The sequence below is a fragment of the Apodemus sylvaticus genome, chromosome 9, assembly GCF_947179515.1.
Source record: "Apodemus sylvaticus chromosome 9, mApoSyl1.1, whole genome shotgun sequence".
In the NCBI taxonomy this organism is placed as follows: domain Eukaryota; kingdom Metazoa; phylum Chordata; class Mammalia; order Rodentia; family Muridae; genus Apodemus; species Apodemus sylvaticus.
Genome location: NC_067480.1, coordinates 15278286 through 15293101, shown reverse-complemented (window position 1 = coordinate 15293101; position 14816 = coordinate 15278286). Strand labels below are relative to the sequence as shown.

At 42.9% G+C, this 14816-nt stretch overlaps 1 protein-coding gene across 1 annotated transcript in view; it reads right to left on the bottom strand.

Annotated features, from left to right (window-relative positions):
* Positions 1-1363: 1363 nt before the first annotated feature.
* LOC127692773 (uncharacterized) overlaps positions 1364-14816 on the bottom strand; it is a 124492-nt gene continuing 111039 nt past the window's right edge. The window contains exons 9-12 of the mRNA XM_052193370.1: positions 12666-12708; positions 10720-10906; positions 3425-3560; positions 1364-1637 (exon numbers count right to left, since the gene is read on the bottom strand). Coding sequence (XP_052049330.1) covers positions 1538-1637; positions 3425-3560; positions 10720-10906; positions 12666-12708 — 466 coding nt within the window. The 3' untranslated portion in view covers positions 1364-1537. The remainder of the gene's footprint in view (positions 1638-3424; positions 3561-10719; positions 10907-12665; positions 12709-14816) is intronic.

The window sequence follows — 14816 nt, the reverse complement described above, 5'->3', positions numbered from 1 at the left end:
AAATAGTTTCTGATTACAGCATTAAGTTGGTCAGAGTGTTACCACATGCTGCGTTGGGGCATGAGCTCACCCAGGCAGCTTCTCCTAATCCATGGAGTAAGTGCCAAGTCCTCATGTGCTCACTGGACTCCTTTATTTGTATTATGACAAATAACAGGCCAAGAAAGTATTTGGGGGTGGGTGGAATTCCATATGCATTTCAGTCAAGGAGTGATAAAGAATAGAGGACAGTGATATGATTTTGTTATCCTTTTCACACTTAAAATTGTCTGGCCAAGAATAATATAATTTAAATCAGCATGAGATACTTCCATGAGTTGTAAGAAATAAAAGAGGCCATTAATTTGAAAGAGAGCAAGGAGAAATATATGGAAGGGTTTGGAGGGAGGAAAGAGATGGGAGGTATTGTAATTATATTATAATCTTAATTAATAACATGGGGTATTGCTTTAGGTTTTTTGCTGCAGACTGGAAGAGTTTGACTGGAAGCTTCAGGGTGTTTGTGTGAGCATACCAGTTTCCTGGGCACAGTGAGGGGAGTGAGCAGGATGAGCAAGAGAACACGGGAGGGAGAGATGGAGTTGGACCCGGCTGTAGTTCTACCAGGATCCAGGTATGGTGGTGAGCAGGAAATCACCTGCCTTTCCCTCATCTGTAAGGAAGATGAGTCATGCTGTAAAGCTATTGTGGCTCTCAGACAGCGTTCTCTAAGAAAGGCAGACTTACTTTTTGCCTTCTGTCAGGCGTGTAAGAATCACTTCAGGGTATTGAACATGAAATGACATGACATGAAATCTGTGGTCCATGTCCAGGACGCGGGACTTCCAAAGTGCACTACAATCTCCTCAGTACAAAGGATCATTACACTGAGAAACATGGCCAGGGCTTCATTTTACTTCTTCAAATTTTGCTTTCTAGTTCTACAGCAAAGAGCTCTTGACTCATTTTCGGTTTTGTAGAAATTCACACCGTGAGTCAGATCCATGCCTTTGGCATGTCTCCCTTAGATTGTTCAATCCATTTTCTTATATTGTTATTTTTTTGAAAAATAATGTCTAGAGATTATTGAGAAGAAATCCACCTAAGATGTCCTGGGGCAGGGATTAAGCCTGTTTGTCAGGAGACTAACAAGATGACCTCCTTTGGCCAAAATACTCACGCACCTTGTAAGGAACATCATTTCCATGATTTTAATTGTATCTCGTATCCTCCTTCGTGGCCCAAAGATACCCTCCTGAGCTTGTGGCCAAAGCTCTGAATGAAGGGTTTAATGAAGAATATGAATGATAAAAATAAGACAAATACCTGTTTATTTATGTGTTCAAGAGCCAGAGGTAGGGGACTAGGCTACACTGATGCAAATATAAGCCGTCTAGGCTTTGGTGTAAGTGCAGAGCTTGAACACTGATATCAGGGAGCTGCTCTAAGGAGTGCATTCATTTGAACAACTGTGTTTCAGAAAACTGGAAAGAAAAGCTACGCTTCTTTCCTCAAGCTGGGAACAGCCTTGTGGACTCTGTCTTTTTAATTAGTTTCTTCACATTCTGGTCTCCTCTAGAGGTCGATTCATGAACTCCTGAATAGCTTGGTCCAAAGGAAGCCATTTTTTGATAGATGTTTTCAAAGCTGCAATCCAGCTGCAAGAAAAAGAAACCACGGAACAGATCATTAAACCTGTCAGGCCCCGGGGAGGTAGGATGTGACAAAATTCTTTATTTTCTAGTTGTTTCTCTAGGTGATTTAGTTTGGAATTAATGGAATAAACATGCTCTGTGGATTTCAGCTTGACTGAGGAGGAGAAATACCAAGATGGCTCAGTAATGAAAGTGGGGGGAGGGGCATATAAGAGCAAAGATGTTCTTAAGTTGTGATCAATGGAGCTATATGGTTTTCAAATTGCTAATAGTATTTTGTAGTTTTCTTTTTAACTTTAAGCCTTGTTGGTCAAATATGTAACAAATACTGCCGTATCAGCAAAAATTATTTCTTTATTAAATTCTGGAAACCACAAAGCCCTCCAGGTAATTCCTCTTTTCTTTCTCTTGCTTTCATTTTCTTGGACAGTTCTTTATGCAACAATATTTCGAAGGGCAGGTGCTTTATTACTAGAGTACTAGGAATAGCAACCAGAAACAGTTACCCGAGAGTATCTCCAACAGGCTGTGTCAGAAACACTAATAAATGAATCTGTGGGTCTCTGGGTGTGGCCTTTAAATATTTTTTTATAACTTTCTAAACTTACTTTAGGTGTAAGTGGAGTAACATGAAGCTTTAAGTCTACTGAGTTTTTGATTTTTTTGACTTTTCACTGTTAGGCTTTGAAATATTTCTCCAGTGGCTCAATGCTTGTTTTTTACTGTTAAAAAAAAAAAAGCCCTATGAATTTAACAGCCAGGCCCAGATATTTAGAGAACCTCGTAGGTTTTATCAGATGGGACTTAGATCAGGTTCAGTGACCCTTCCTCCAGTGTGCTAGCTGGACGCTTCCTCCAGTGTACTAGCTGGACGTTTACCATCATTATCTGTTTGCCAGATGTCCAGGAAGAAAGTCATAGCAACACAGTTAGCAGTAACACATCTGTCTCCTACCCCAGAACCTCGTTCAAAGGAGAGGCACAAGTGACATTTACACAGAGGGAAAAGGCATATCCCTAATCTCTTGCTAAGTGTCCATTTGAGGGAAATACTTAAAATCTCACTTTTGGAGTTTTATTTCTTTGTGTTTAAAACACTATTTCTTATAAACGTCCCTAAAAAAATATAAAAGGTCAGCAAGTGGCTTTACCAAGGATTTTTTTTTAAATGGGATCCTTGTAGTTGTAATGAAAGGCCTGGAGCAGGTGGAAGATGGTTGTGACGCAGGTGAGGGGAGGGACTTGATACAGAGGACGCGAGCGTGAACACTGAGCACCTCTCTCGTCACCAGGTTGTGCTTAGTGATGTCAACGTTCTTATATGTCAGAACCACTTGAACAAAATGTTGGCTTGTGATTGGCAACCTGAGATGGAAAACCACAAACTAAATCCTTTGTGTATCCTTCAGTGGCTTATGATAAAACAATCAACCAACTATAGATGGATAAATCCACACACACACTGTGGGAAAAGACACCAAGTGACCGATCTATGTTTTACATAATTGGGATGCACTAATAAATATAGCTTGAAGATCTATAAACTATTTACAAACTGTTGTGTGTGTGTGTGTGTGTGTGTGTGTGTTAATGTTGATGTCTGACTTATCCATTGTCTTGGTAGGAATTCAGTTTAATACAATTTCAATACAATTTCATTTGGAGGGGAAAAAGTGGAGAAGTCACTGAAGACAGGATGAAGCTTGCAATAAAAGGATAGATTTCCCTTAGGAGTGGAATTGGAAGATGGGGGATGAGAGAGGGAGGGAGGAAGGGAGGTCCTGGCTTACCGCTGGTTTTCTGTTTTATTTTCTGCACAGAAGTAGAAAGTCTTGAACTCCTCTGATGAAGGTTTGAGCTCAATCACTGGTTGCTCAAAGCCGTGGCTCTGCTCGCTCACACTGTATCCTTGAAGGTACAGGCCACCTGTACAGGGTGAAATGGAGGAGAAGCGGGCAGGTGAGAGCAGGGAAAACGTGGAGGAAAGGGGGTCAGGGAAGGTGATAACATTCCGTAGGGATGCTTCTCCAGCTGCAGAGACTCAGGTGGAGGGCTAACTTCAAAAGAGGCCACACACTGATTGGCATCCCATAGCAAGGCTGGCAGAATCATTCAGCACTTCTTGGTTCTGTTTGTAAACGATCCGTGTTTATCTTCAAAGCTCTGTGCTCAGGCTTCTTCATGGGAAGGACATAGTTTTGAAATAAAATTTCCATTATCAAAGAGGAGCAGCTGTAGCACCATAGAAGACGAAAATTAAATACTATTTCTTGGGGCAGAGTCATTACGACATACTTTCTGAAGCAGGGTGAAGGCTGCAGGCAGTCTTTACAACTCACACAGACTCTCCACCCTCTTTGTCTACATCCTGCAAATCCCACTAAAAATATGAACCCACGGGGCAATACTAAAACGCTAACTCGAATTAGCCATGAGAATAGATAGCTGATTATAAAAAGTAATTTTCCTCTTGTGAGCCTATAAATCCAAGGATATTGCTTGGTTTGAATTTTGCTCCCATTTTGAGGTTAGTAAGGTTCTTGGAGAAGATTCTGAAAGGTTAAAAACTCTCGTCTGTCTCTTCTGCTGTATGGTAGCCTAAATCTCATGCAGAGACTCAGATATCATTTGCAACAGTGGTGGCGATAGGTTGTTTAGAGATTCGCCCTCTTGGGCACCCTCACTCTCACACCGTAGCACCTCTGACACTGGCCACAGAGCACTCCACTACAAAAGCAAACATGAAAACATATGAACGAAGGACTTGAGTAGGGTCGACTCTGGCTTTCCGGTATGTCATCATCACTATCAACCTACTGTAAGAGCAAGATGGGTATTTTTACTTTAAACAGAATGAAAGGTTTTAAACTTTAGGATTTAAGGAGGGGTTGGTTGCTTTTTAATTTTTTTTTTTAAATGGAGGATGGAAAAGGTGATATCAACTTTCCTTTTTTATTTTCATTTGAAGAGTCCATTTTGGAACTCATAAGAAAACACTGACTTCAGTAATGGACATATTTTTTTTTTCCTACCTTAGATGGCCTCAGCGATATGGTGCTTACCAATCTTTGAGACTGGCTGACAAATGAGGGGTGGATGGGATGTGAAACATCGTAGTGCATTATTATTGACTCAACATAAGCTCCCCATGTGGAAGGTGCAGACCCATTTGGGCTTACCTTTTTTTATTTTTTATTAGATATTTTCTTTATTTATATTTAAAATGCTATTCCCTTTCCTGGTTTACCCTCTGGAAAACCCCTATTCCACCCTCCATCCCTCCCACTTCCCCACCCCCCCCCCCCACTCACCAACCCACCCATTCCCACTTCCCTGTCCTGGCATTCCCCTATACTGGGGCATTGAGCCTTCTCAGGACCAAGAGCATCTCTATCCTTTGATGTCCAACAAGGCCATCCTCTGCTACATATGCAGCTGGAGCCATGGGTCCCTCCATGTGTACTCTTTGATTGGTGGTTTAGTCCCTGGGAGCTCTGGGGATCTGGTTGGTTGATATTATTGTTCTTCCTATGGGTTGCAAACCCCTTCAGCTCCTTGGGTCCTTTCTCTAGCTCCTCCACTGGGGGCCTTGTGTTCAGTCCAACGGTTGGCTGAGAGCATCTACTTTATGTATGTTATTTATGTAATCACCAGCGTAACTTTCCTCATGTCAGAAAGAAACACCAGCCTGTAAACAATCACTCCTTATCTGAGCCGCCAATCCAGCTGCTGGTAACCCCTCCCCCCCCCCCCCTACTCTCTATCTGTATGGATTTGCTCTTTCTACAGCAGCACCTAATAGAAGAGCAACCACACAGTTCCTTGTTCTCTTTCGCTTAACATAGTGTTTTCCGGGTTCATCCCTATTACTTATCTGATACTCACTAGTACTTTATTTCTTTTCATTGCAGCATGTATGGATGTAGTTCTGAGATGGGAAGTCATTGTCTCCAGTGGTGTATCCACCATATGCTCCAATGGATGGCTCTACACCCCTGCCAATGGGGACAATGCTGGATAATATCAGTTGGTCACCGAACCAAAAGACATGAAACTGGGACAGGGACTTGGAGGAAAGTTGGGTGGGTTCATATGAAGGAAGAAGACTAAGAAAGGATCAGACTATGTATTAGTCATTTTTCTGTTGCTGTGATAAAATACCATGGCCAAGTCAGCTCATAGAATAAACAACAGTTTCTTTGGGGTTCTTGGTTCCAGAGGGTTGTGTTCGATGACAGTGGGGCGAGCAGACTGACACATGGCTGGAACGGACAGGTAAGAGCTTATCCCTTGAACCACAAACAGAAAACAGAGATAATTGGGAATGGTAGTGGCTTTTGTACCTCAAAGCCCATCCCCAGTGATACACTTTATCTAGCAAGGTTACACCTCCTAACCTTGCCCAGAAAGCCAACATCTGGAAGCCAAGTGTTTAAATACCTGGGACTTAGCAGAGATATGCAATTCAAACCACCAAAAAGGGCGTGACCACTATGCACTATATAATGTGTGAAATAGTAAAAAAACAAAACAAAACAAAACAAACAAAAAACAAAAACCCAAATAGATAACAAATAAAAGAATGCAAAAAGAAAATAAATAAAAAACAATTCTTGGAAAACAAGAAAGCCTTGTAACTATTATCCTAGAAACTTCCAGGGCATAATAATAAATGGCAGGAAAGCTTGTGGCTGCAACCCCAGCACCCTATTTAAGGAAATTTCACTGGGCCCATGCCTCCTTGAGTTATTAGTAAAACTAATGCCAGCCTGGTTCCACTGTTAGCCGGAAGAGCTGTGTAAGCACTGCATGCCCTGTTTACTGTAATCCTGCAAAATAATCTTTCTGAGAGGGGCTCACAGACCTTGAAGTGATTTAGAAACAAACAACAGTCGACAATCATAATTTGTTACTTCTAGCTTTTGCTGGAGAGAGATCAAAAGGAAGGGAAGAGAAGGCCAAGAGTCTTCAGCCTTATGGAACAGCCCTTGACTAAGGGCCTTCTGAAATGGTATTAATATGAGTGGGCACATGAGAGTCAGTAGTACATTTTGCTAAAAGGACAAATACCTCTCTTGACATTTCAGTAAAGACAGCCTTCCGGGAACGGGGCCTGCCTGTCCAATTCCCCCAGTGCACAGTCCCTACTTTCAGATTACCACTGTGACACAGCTGCTGCTTATTGCTCCCAACTTGACACCAGGCTTCTGTGATTACATGCTGTCCTCTGACTTAGCATCTGAGCTTCTTTACAGTTTTATATATGCTAAATGTTAGTACCCAATTCTTCTTTAGTACTGTGAAATGTCTGTTTCTCTAGAGAATCCTGACTAACACAAAGGACAACTGTTTATAAATTGTTGCTAGGGACTAAATTAGAGTTTGTAGAGCTTCCTCCAATAATCATGATTTCAATAGTACTGAGAGTTAGCTAGGTTTCCAGTACCAGGCATGTCATCTCTCTTGCAGAGCAGATCTTAATTTGAATTAGAGAGCTCTTGGATGCTGCCAAGGTATGTGTGCCTCTACTGTATCTCTGGGAATTTGAAATAGCTCACTAGCCCCAAGAAGTCTAGAGGTACTTAAATTTTTTTTCTGAGTTTCGAGCAGTCTATGAATGTAGACTTAAACACTCCCTTTATATCTATGTAAATAATCTCTTGAAAATTAGTTTGATTGGTTTGGTAATTATATTGGTATCTTAAAATAATATCCTAAGTCAATAAAGAATCTGTAGTTCTATTGGATTTGCTTGCATTGACTCTTATTCTATTACCAGCTGTTAAAGTTGGGGAAAAACAGCCTGCTCTATGAGTCTGAAAAGGCCTGTTTATTTCTTCATAGCTATATCTTCATCTGGTCATGTATAAAACATCTTCATTGTGGAGGAGAGTCATCCCACTGTTCATTCCAAATGATAGAAAATGGGCCTACAAGTGATGGGAGCTTTCTATCTCTTCAAACATCCAAGACAGTTGGAGTTGTTGCTAGACTCTTCCTTCCTGTTTAGACTCTTCCTTCTACTGGTCTTAGTCAAACATGAACATCAGCGCTAAAAATAGAAATCAAATGGCTCAGGTACCAGATGTCATATAGCAGATATTTCATGTGGAAATATGCCAGTACTAATTGGTTTTATTAACCATTATAAGAGGATGGGAAAATAGGGCAGATTTAATTGGTGGGTAGGAGGGAGGTCAACACAGAAAGAGGAAGAAAGATCACACTGAAGATGTTTGAAATGCCTTAAGGAATCATATTCTTGGAGATTTGCCTAAAATTTCATCTAATACTTATAAGTGTATGTGTATACATATTTTTGTTTAATGAATGTGCTGGGTGGTTTTATGTCAACTTTACACAAGCTAAAGTCATGTGAAAGGTGGGAACCTCAATTTAAAAAAGGCTTCCATATAACTGGGCCATAGGTAAGCCTGTAGGGCATTTTCTTAATTAGCGATTGGTGGGGGAGGGCTTAGCCCATAGTGGCACTGTCATCGCTGGGGTTGTGGTCCTGAGGTCTATGAGACAGCAGGCTGCGCAAGCAAGCAAGTAATAGCACCCCTCATGGCCTCCGCATTACCTCCCGCCTCCAGGTTCCTGTTCTGTGTGAGCTGTTGTCCTGACTTCCTTCAACTCTGAACAGAGATACAAATAATACCAATAAGCCCCTTTCCTCTCCAACTTGCTTTTGGCCATGGTGTTTTATCACAGCAACAATTACCCTAACTAAGGCAATGAAGTTACATCACTTAATGAGACAATGCTCCTCCTGAGAACCACAGAACATCTAACAAAAATACTCCAGCACCAGGCACGGTCAACCTTCCTTTGAGCTGTGCAGGGGATTTCAGGAGAATCCTCAAACAATATAGGCTATTGCTGTCTCCCCTGATTGCCTTTCCGAAATGAAAGGTAAGTCTTTACTGCTGAAAATACCATGGGATTTGACAGAAGGATCTGAGCTGGATCTGACCTCATAGCTTTCTCCCGTAGGACTAATTTTATAGTACCAGGTGATGCTATGCAAGCTGCCAGTGGAGGGAAAGAATCAGTAGTTCTATCCAGTTGTGACACCTATGAACCGGAACCATGACCAGTATGTCAAAATATCACTGAAGCTACAAGAGCATCACTCATGTCTGGGTGATCTAATTAGACTTAAGGCCTGCACAACAAGAGGGAAAGCAATGGAAACCTAGCCAACTCCACAGGACCAGGGAAGTCATGGCTCTTAAAGAAAGCCTCATTCTGCTACTTTAGCCAAGCAGTAAAATTACAGATGGCATCCTAAAACTTATTCTTCCACTCCCAGATAAGGGCAGCTCTTGTCCTTCCTCAAAGAAGATTCTCTTTGCAGCAGAGTGAGAGGCACAACTTGTCAAAATGCAGAGAATAATTGATCATGGAGTGCCCAGCTCCAATAGATACGTCTACAATATAAATGTCCAGGGCACACCAGGGAGAAGAGGGCAGGAAGAGTTGAGAAGCCAGAGAACCAGGAATTCTGCTGTGAGAACCTGTCTCCTAGAAATAAGAGGGAAGCTTCACCCATGATACTTCAACAATATGGCTGCAGGAATGGGGCCTGTGAAAGGAGATAATGTCAGTAGACACGCTAATGTGGAAGGGTGAGAGCTTCCACTAGATAGAAACGTTTTCAATTTTTATACAGAGTCTTAGCACAGGTACCCTAGGGCAGGAGTTAGGAGAAGGACTGAAAGAAATGAAGGGGCCTTATCTGATATCAGTGGTAGGGGAGGCCCTTGGTCCTGTGGAGGCTTGATGACCCAGCATAGGGGAGATTAGGGTGGTTAGTTGGGGGTGGGGGGGAGCACCCTCATAGAAGCAGGAGGAAGAGGGAGTGGGAAAGGAGGTTTGTGGAGGGGAAACAGGGAAGGGGATAACATTTGAAATGTATATAACTAGAATAACCAATAAAAAAATTTTAAAAAAGTTTGAAAAAATTAAAGTTAAAAAAAAAAAAAAGAAAGAGACTTTGGCAAACTGAACTGAACTAAAGCAACTAAAGACTGCTGAGAGAGGGAGGGAGGACTGGTCTACCCCATGGATGAAAGCCTGATTGCTTACTCAGTACCAAGTGGTCAGCCCTGAAATCACACACACACACACGCACACACACACACACACACACACACACACACACACACACACCACTAAACGAGCTTAGCATGTGTGTGTGTGTGTGTGTGTGTGTGTGTGTGTAACAACAACAATTAAAGAAGGAAAGACCTTGAATTTAAGAGGGAATGAGAAGGTCATGGGAGGGGTTGGAAGAAGGGGGAAGTCATATAACTATATTTCAATTAAAAATTTAAAATATGTAAGTTAATTAAATGATAATTTTAAAATTCAAAAAGTTTTTGTCTAGATTTCAGGTATTATTTTATTATTCATATGCTCTTTTTATCTATATCCTTTAAATAGTATATATATATATATATATTCATATATGTATATATATTAAACTATAAGAATGTAAAACAAATCTGTAATAAACGAATGAAATATGTACAAAAGTAGCTTTTTATGCTCAGACCACTAAATGTAGAGCTAATATTTCAATCACAACATCTCGGTCTTCACAGCACTCTTGTATACCAGTCAGCTGCTACTTCCGTTCTCTAATCAAGAAGAGCAAGCTGTCCATGGAAAACAGCCTGCCAAGGTCCAAATGAGGAAGATGTTGAATAAAGGAGGATGTTTCAACCCAAGGAAATGATGAGCATTCCTTTTGGAAACCATTGGTGACCAAAGGAACACGTTTGTGTTTTAACTTCTAGATTTTAAGGTGTGAGGCATCGAGGCCGCTGGCTTCTGGGCTCAGTTCGGACCTCAGTAGGTTGCTTATGTCTTCACTTCTAGCATCGACTGTGTGGCCTCTGCAGGGGCTCTTCCAAACTGCAAATAGAACAGTAGCTGTCCAACCGTGCCTCTTCTGCAGAGTATCCACGGGCTAGCTTAGGCAAAACAACAGTACAGGAACTTACAAAGGGTCAATGAGGCTAAGGCGTCCTTCCTGTTATTGTAATCACAAGGTTTTCAGGTGACGTTGATTCCTTACCTGACGCCTGAGTAGACCGGATGCTACCATAGAAGTACAAACAGCCATCCTTCAAGATGCAGTAGTGTTGGATCCACACGTCTGTGCTCCTCTCTAGCCGGTGCAGCAGGCCCAGACACTCAGGGTGTTTGATAGCGAGAGGTGGGAGGCTACTGTTGTGCACCGTGACGTCTTCCCAGACGTGGGTCTGCAGGCGTAGCACAACAAGAATCCGTAAGGAAGCGCCGTGCCCCAGATGCCTTTGGCCCACAGAGTAGTGACACTGGCTCAGTTGTGTTTGTCATTAGGGAGCCCCAGCCCCAAATGTTTCTATTGCTAATACAATCTCCATGCTTGAGTAACTGACAAATAAGCCCTTGCTTATAGAGAGCTCCCTCTTTGGCTTCTATTGTATTCTGAAGGAAATCAAACGCTTATCAGCTGAAAATGGGGACTAGGGAGCCAATGGGCATAGGTAAAGAGTTATTAATGTGTCTTTATACAGCGCTGGCCTGATGTGTGGCGGCTACATCACAGAGATCGCTCTCCAAGGCCCAGTTCCTGGTATGTCCACTGTGAATAATAGCAGCCCCTGGTTCCTGCCTTTCTTTATCTGAACCCCCACTTGAGCAGCAGAACAAGTTAACTGCTCCAGGCCAGCTCCAGCCTTGGGCTCTCACGGTCACTGAGGGGGAAGGCTGATGATAAATGAAGACCCGCTAACCTGGAGGGCAGCCCTCAGTCCACAGGCCTGGGAAACAGGCTGTCTTCTGAGAACTCTGACCCATGGCCAGGAGCACCGTGCTTTATCTCTTCATCAGAACCTGCCGGCCTGCGCTTGCCAGTTTCTTTTTGTTCGGTTTTGGTTTTGCCCTTTCGGGCTTTTTTTTTTTTTTTTTTTTAACAAGGCAGTGAAAAGCTAGTGGAGGGCAGAGCTTGCTGTATTCTGTGCTGTGAAGTGGGAGCCTGCTGGGAACTTGGCCATTTTTTTTTTCACTCGCAGCAGACACTCTGAGTGCATTAGCAGAATAGATGGCCTCTAACAGTATTGAGGCTCATTACAGTGGTGCGTCGGAGGGCCGGGTGAATGCGTGGAGTCCTGTGTTCCGGGTAAAATGGAATACAAGACCTGCTGTTCATTACATGACAATGCTTCAGATTGTTCTTAAGGACAGTTTACAAGGCAAGGACACCCAAACTCCACCCTGAATTTCTGCTAACGTATAAACTCAAAATGTGTAGAGAGGTAATAAATAAGTTCATGTTGTCTCATGAAGGAATGATCGTATTAGATAAAATCTCTAACTTCATTACAGACCACACACATCATTACATCCACAGTGAAAAAAAAATCAAAGAGCTGTATATGGAGAGAGTGTGCTCTAAAACTTGTTGAACTAACCCAGTCTGAAGTGATGGCTTACCTGATGATGTGATAAACTCGTCTAACATTTTATAAATAAAAATCTAACAGAGCGATATCGCTCCAAAGTTGGGGATCGTGAACGTGGAAGAAAAGTGCAAAGTGGCTAACACAACAGAGATGAAGGCATCAATCCAGAAGTGGATGCATCCATCACACTGGCGCTCTGACAAGCTGCTCAGACAGCGGCAGCCTCCCAAGACATCCTGGAGATCCTCAGAGTCCAAAGAAACAGCGCCATCCTTTTCTTAGTACTGTGGGCTACTGCACGACTCCATGGGAATCGGAAATTACAACCCACCTGTGACTCCACCCCAAGACTTATGGGAGGGAATCTCATAAAACTCATGAAAATACAAAGAACGGCAGGACTGAGCGCTCCCCTATCGGATCCAAGGGAAACCCATTTGATGCCGATCCCTTCGCCAGCATTTAGAGCAGATCTAAGACATTACCTGCTGGGATGCATGGTGTCTACCCCGCTCTTTCCTACCCTGGAAGGAAACAATCCCAAAGCAGAGACCAGGAACCCAGGAAACCTTACCTGGCGGACAGGACGGGCTGCTCTGTGCATTGCCTCAAGCCACCTGGAAGAGTTAAAGGAGAGGGGCAGTCCACAGGGCACTGTGTCTCAGGGACCGGCTTGCTACTGCTTAGCCTGTCCTTCAGGCAGAGCAGTCCTGGGCCCCTCCAGAGTGACAGTAACTCGTTCTTGTAAGTTTAAATTTACTATGTGACAAAACCTTTTCTCTTTAGGCATATCTAAAGTAAATTCATGGTATTCCCGCCATGCCCGCCCCTCCCTGCTCCGGGCTATTGCCATTTGATCAGTGCCTGAGAGAAAGTTAATTCACTGCTAGGCATTGACTACTAGAATATGGAAATCCTGGTAAATGGCCATGGCCTGGAGTCCTCTCTAGTGTGCTCTCTGGACACTGGCTTGGCTGAAATGCCTTATGGTGTTGCATCTGGAGGCCTGAACTCCCCAGTCTTGCTCCTCAGCCTGGTGTTGGCAGATTGTCTCTACCCCAGCCTGCTAACCTTTTCCAGTTTTGTTTCACACTCCCAACTTCCCATCAAAGCACACTGTTGGCCGTTCGCCCCTTGCTCTCCTCTGCTGCGGTTCTGCTCCTGCAGGTGTCTCTCTTCCTCCAATAGCTCCCTCATTCACAAGCCCTCACTGCCTGCTCTCAACTGGGGTGCCATGGGTCTTCTGTGATGTTTTTCAACGTTCATTGCGCATTCAAAAGAGCAAATGCCCTACCATGTTAGTTCCAACTTGCTATGGAGTTTTAATTTACTTTTTTCTTTTTGAGATTATAATGATAAGGTATCTTCCTTTCCCTTTCTCCCTCCAAACCACTTACTGCTCTCTTTCAAATCCATGGCCTCTTTTTGTCACTAATTGTTATTGCATGCATATATGTGTGTGTGTGTATGTAAGTGCATATATACATATATGCTCAAATGTAACCTGTTCAGTCCATATGATGTAGCATGTCTGTGTGTTGTCAGTGCTTACTGTTTGGCACTGGTTTTCCCTGGAGAAGGCTTTTCCTCTACTCAGCATCTTTAGCCTCCCACAGTTTTTCGTGCAGGGCTGAGGCCTTTTGATCCTTCTCACCCCTACTATAGCTTGTCTGTGGGTACCATCCTTGATCAGCTCCCATTTTGGCAGCCAGGCTGGTGAGACTTTGCGAGTGCGTTTTCTGATGTTGCTAGGAGACACAGTTATACACCAGTTCCCTGGATTATTGACTCTTGAAATCTTTCCACGCCATCTTCCATAATGTTTCCCATTTATATATGTTTGGGGCCAAAGATGGGCTCTACATTATAAAAAGAATCCCCAGCCTAGACATGTTAGATATAAATAAATGCTGTTCATATTATACTATCCTGGTAGTCCTTTACTGTATATTTATTTAAATATACAGTAGTCCACCAATAGGGCCAGAATACTTTTTGTCCAAGATGGTTCTGACCTAGGACTCCCTTCAAGGTTGGAGCTGGGCGAAGGAGGCCTTCATTTAGTCTAGACTGGCACCCTGTCTTCTCCATCGGCTTTCTGTTCTGCATGCTGTCCCACCCCACCCCTCACTTTAGCTGGTCGGTTCCTTCATTTCAGCTTTCACTTGGCTCACTGAAATGTCCAGTGAGCTCCATTTCCTCAGGGAGACATGCACAGCATGTATCTAATGGTCAGAACCCATTGTTACCTTTGTAGTGTGCCGAGACGCTCTCTCTTCGAGGATTGTGTACTTACACAGTATCAACAGAGTCTTCCCCACTCAAAGCCCTGTTGTTTCATCTTCTTCATGCATTCTCTCATCTCACTCTAGTGTGTTGCTGCATACCATGCTTCATTAGTTTATACCAATAACTATCTACCTTACAATACCTACACCTGGCCATGCGTTAGGAATGAGAGGCATGCACAGTTAAGGAGCTGTGGTGTTATTGGATTTCCATCTTTTTTTTAAAAGGAGAGTTGCAGTAGTCATGCTAACAGAGCATGCTGGCATTCTTAGGAAACTCTGATCAAACTAACAACATCCTAAGCTTACTGCACTCAATACAAAACACACTACCATTTTTTTTTTTGTTTTTGTTGTTCTTTTCTTATTTCTGCCTCCAAGAATATGCAGGTCTACTCCTTCTGAAACATTCTCCCCTCTAGAAGTAAAACCAGAGA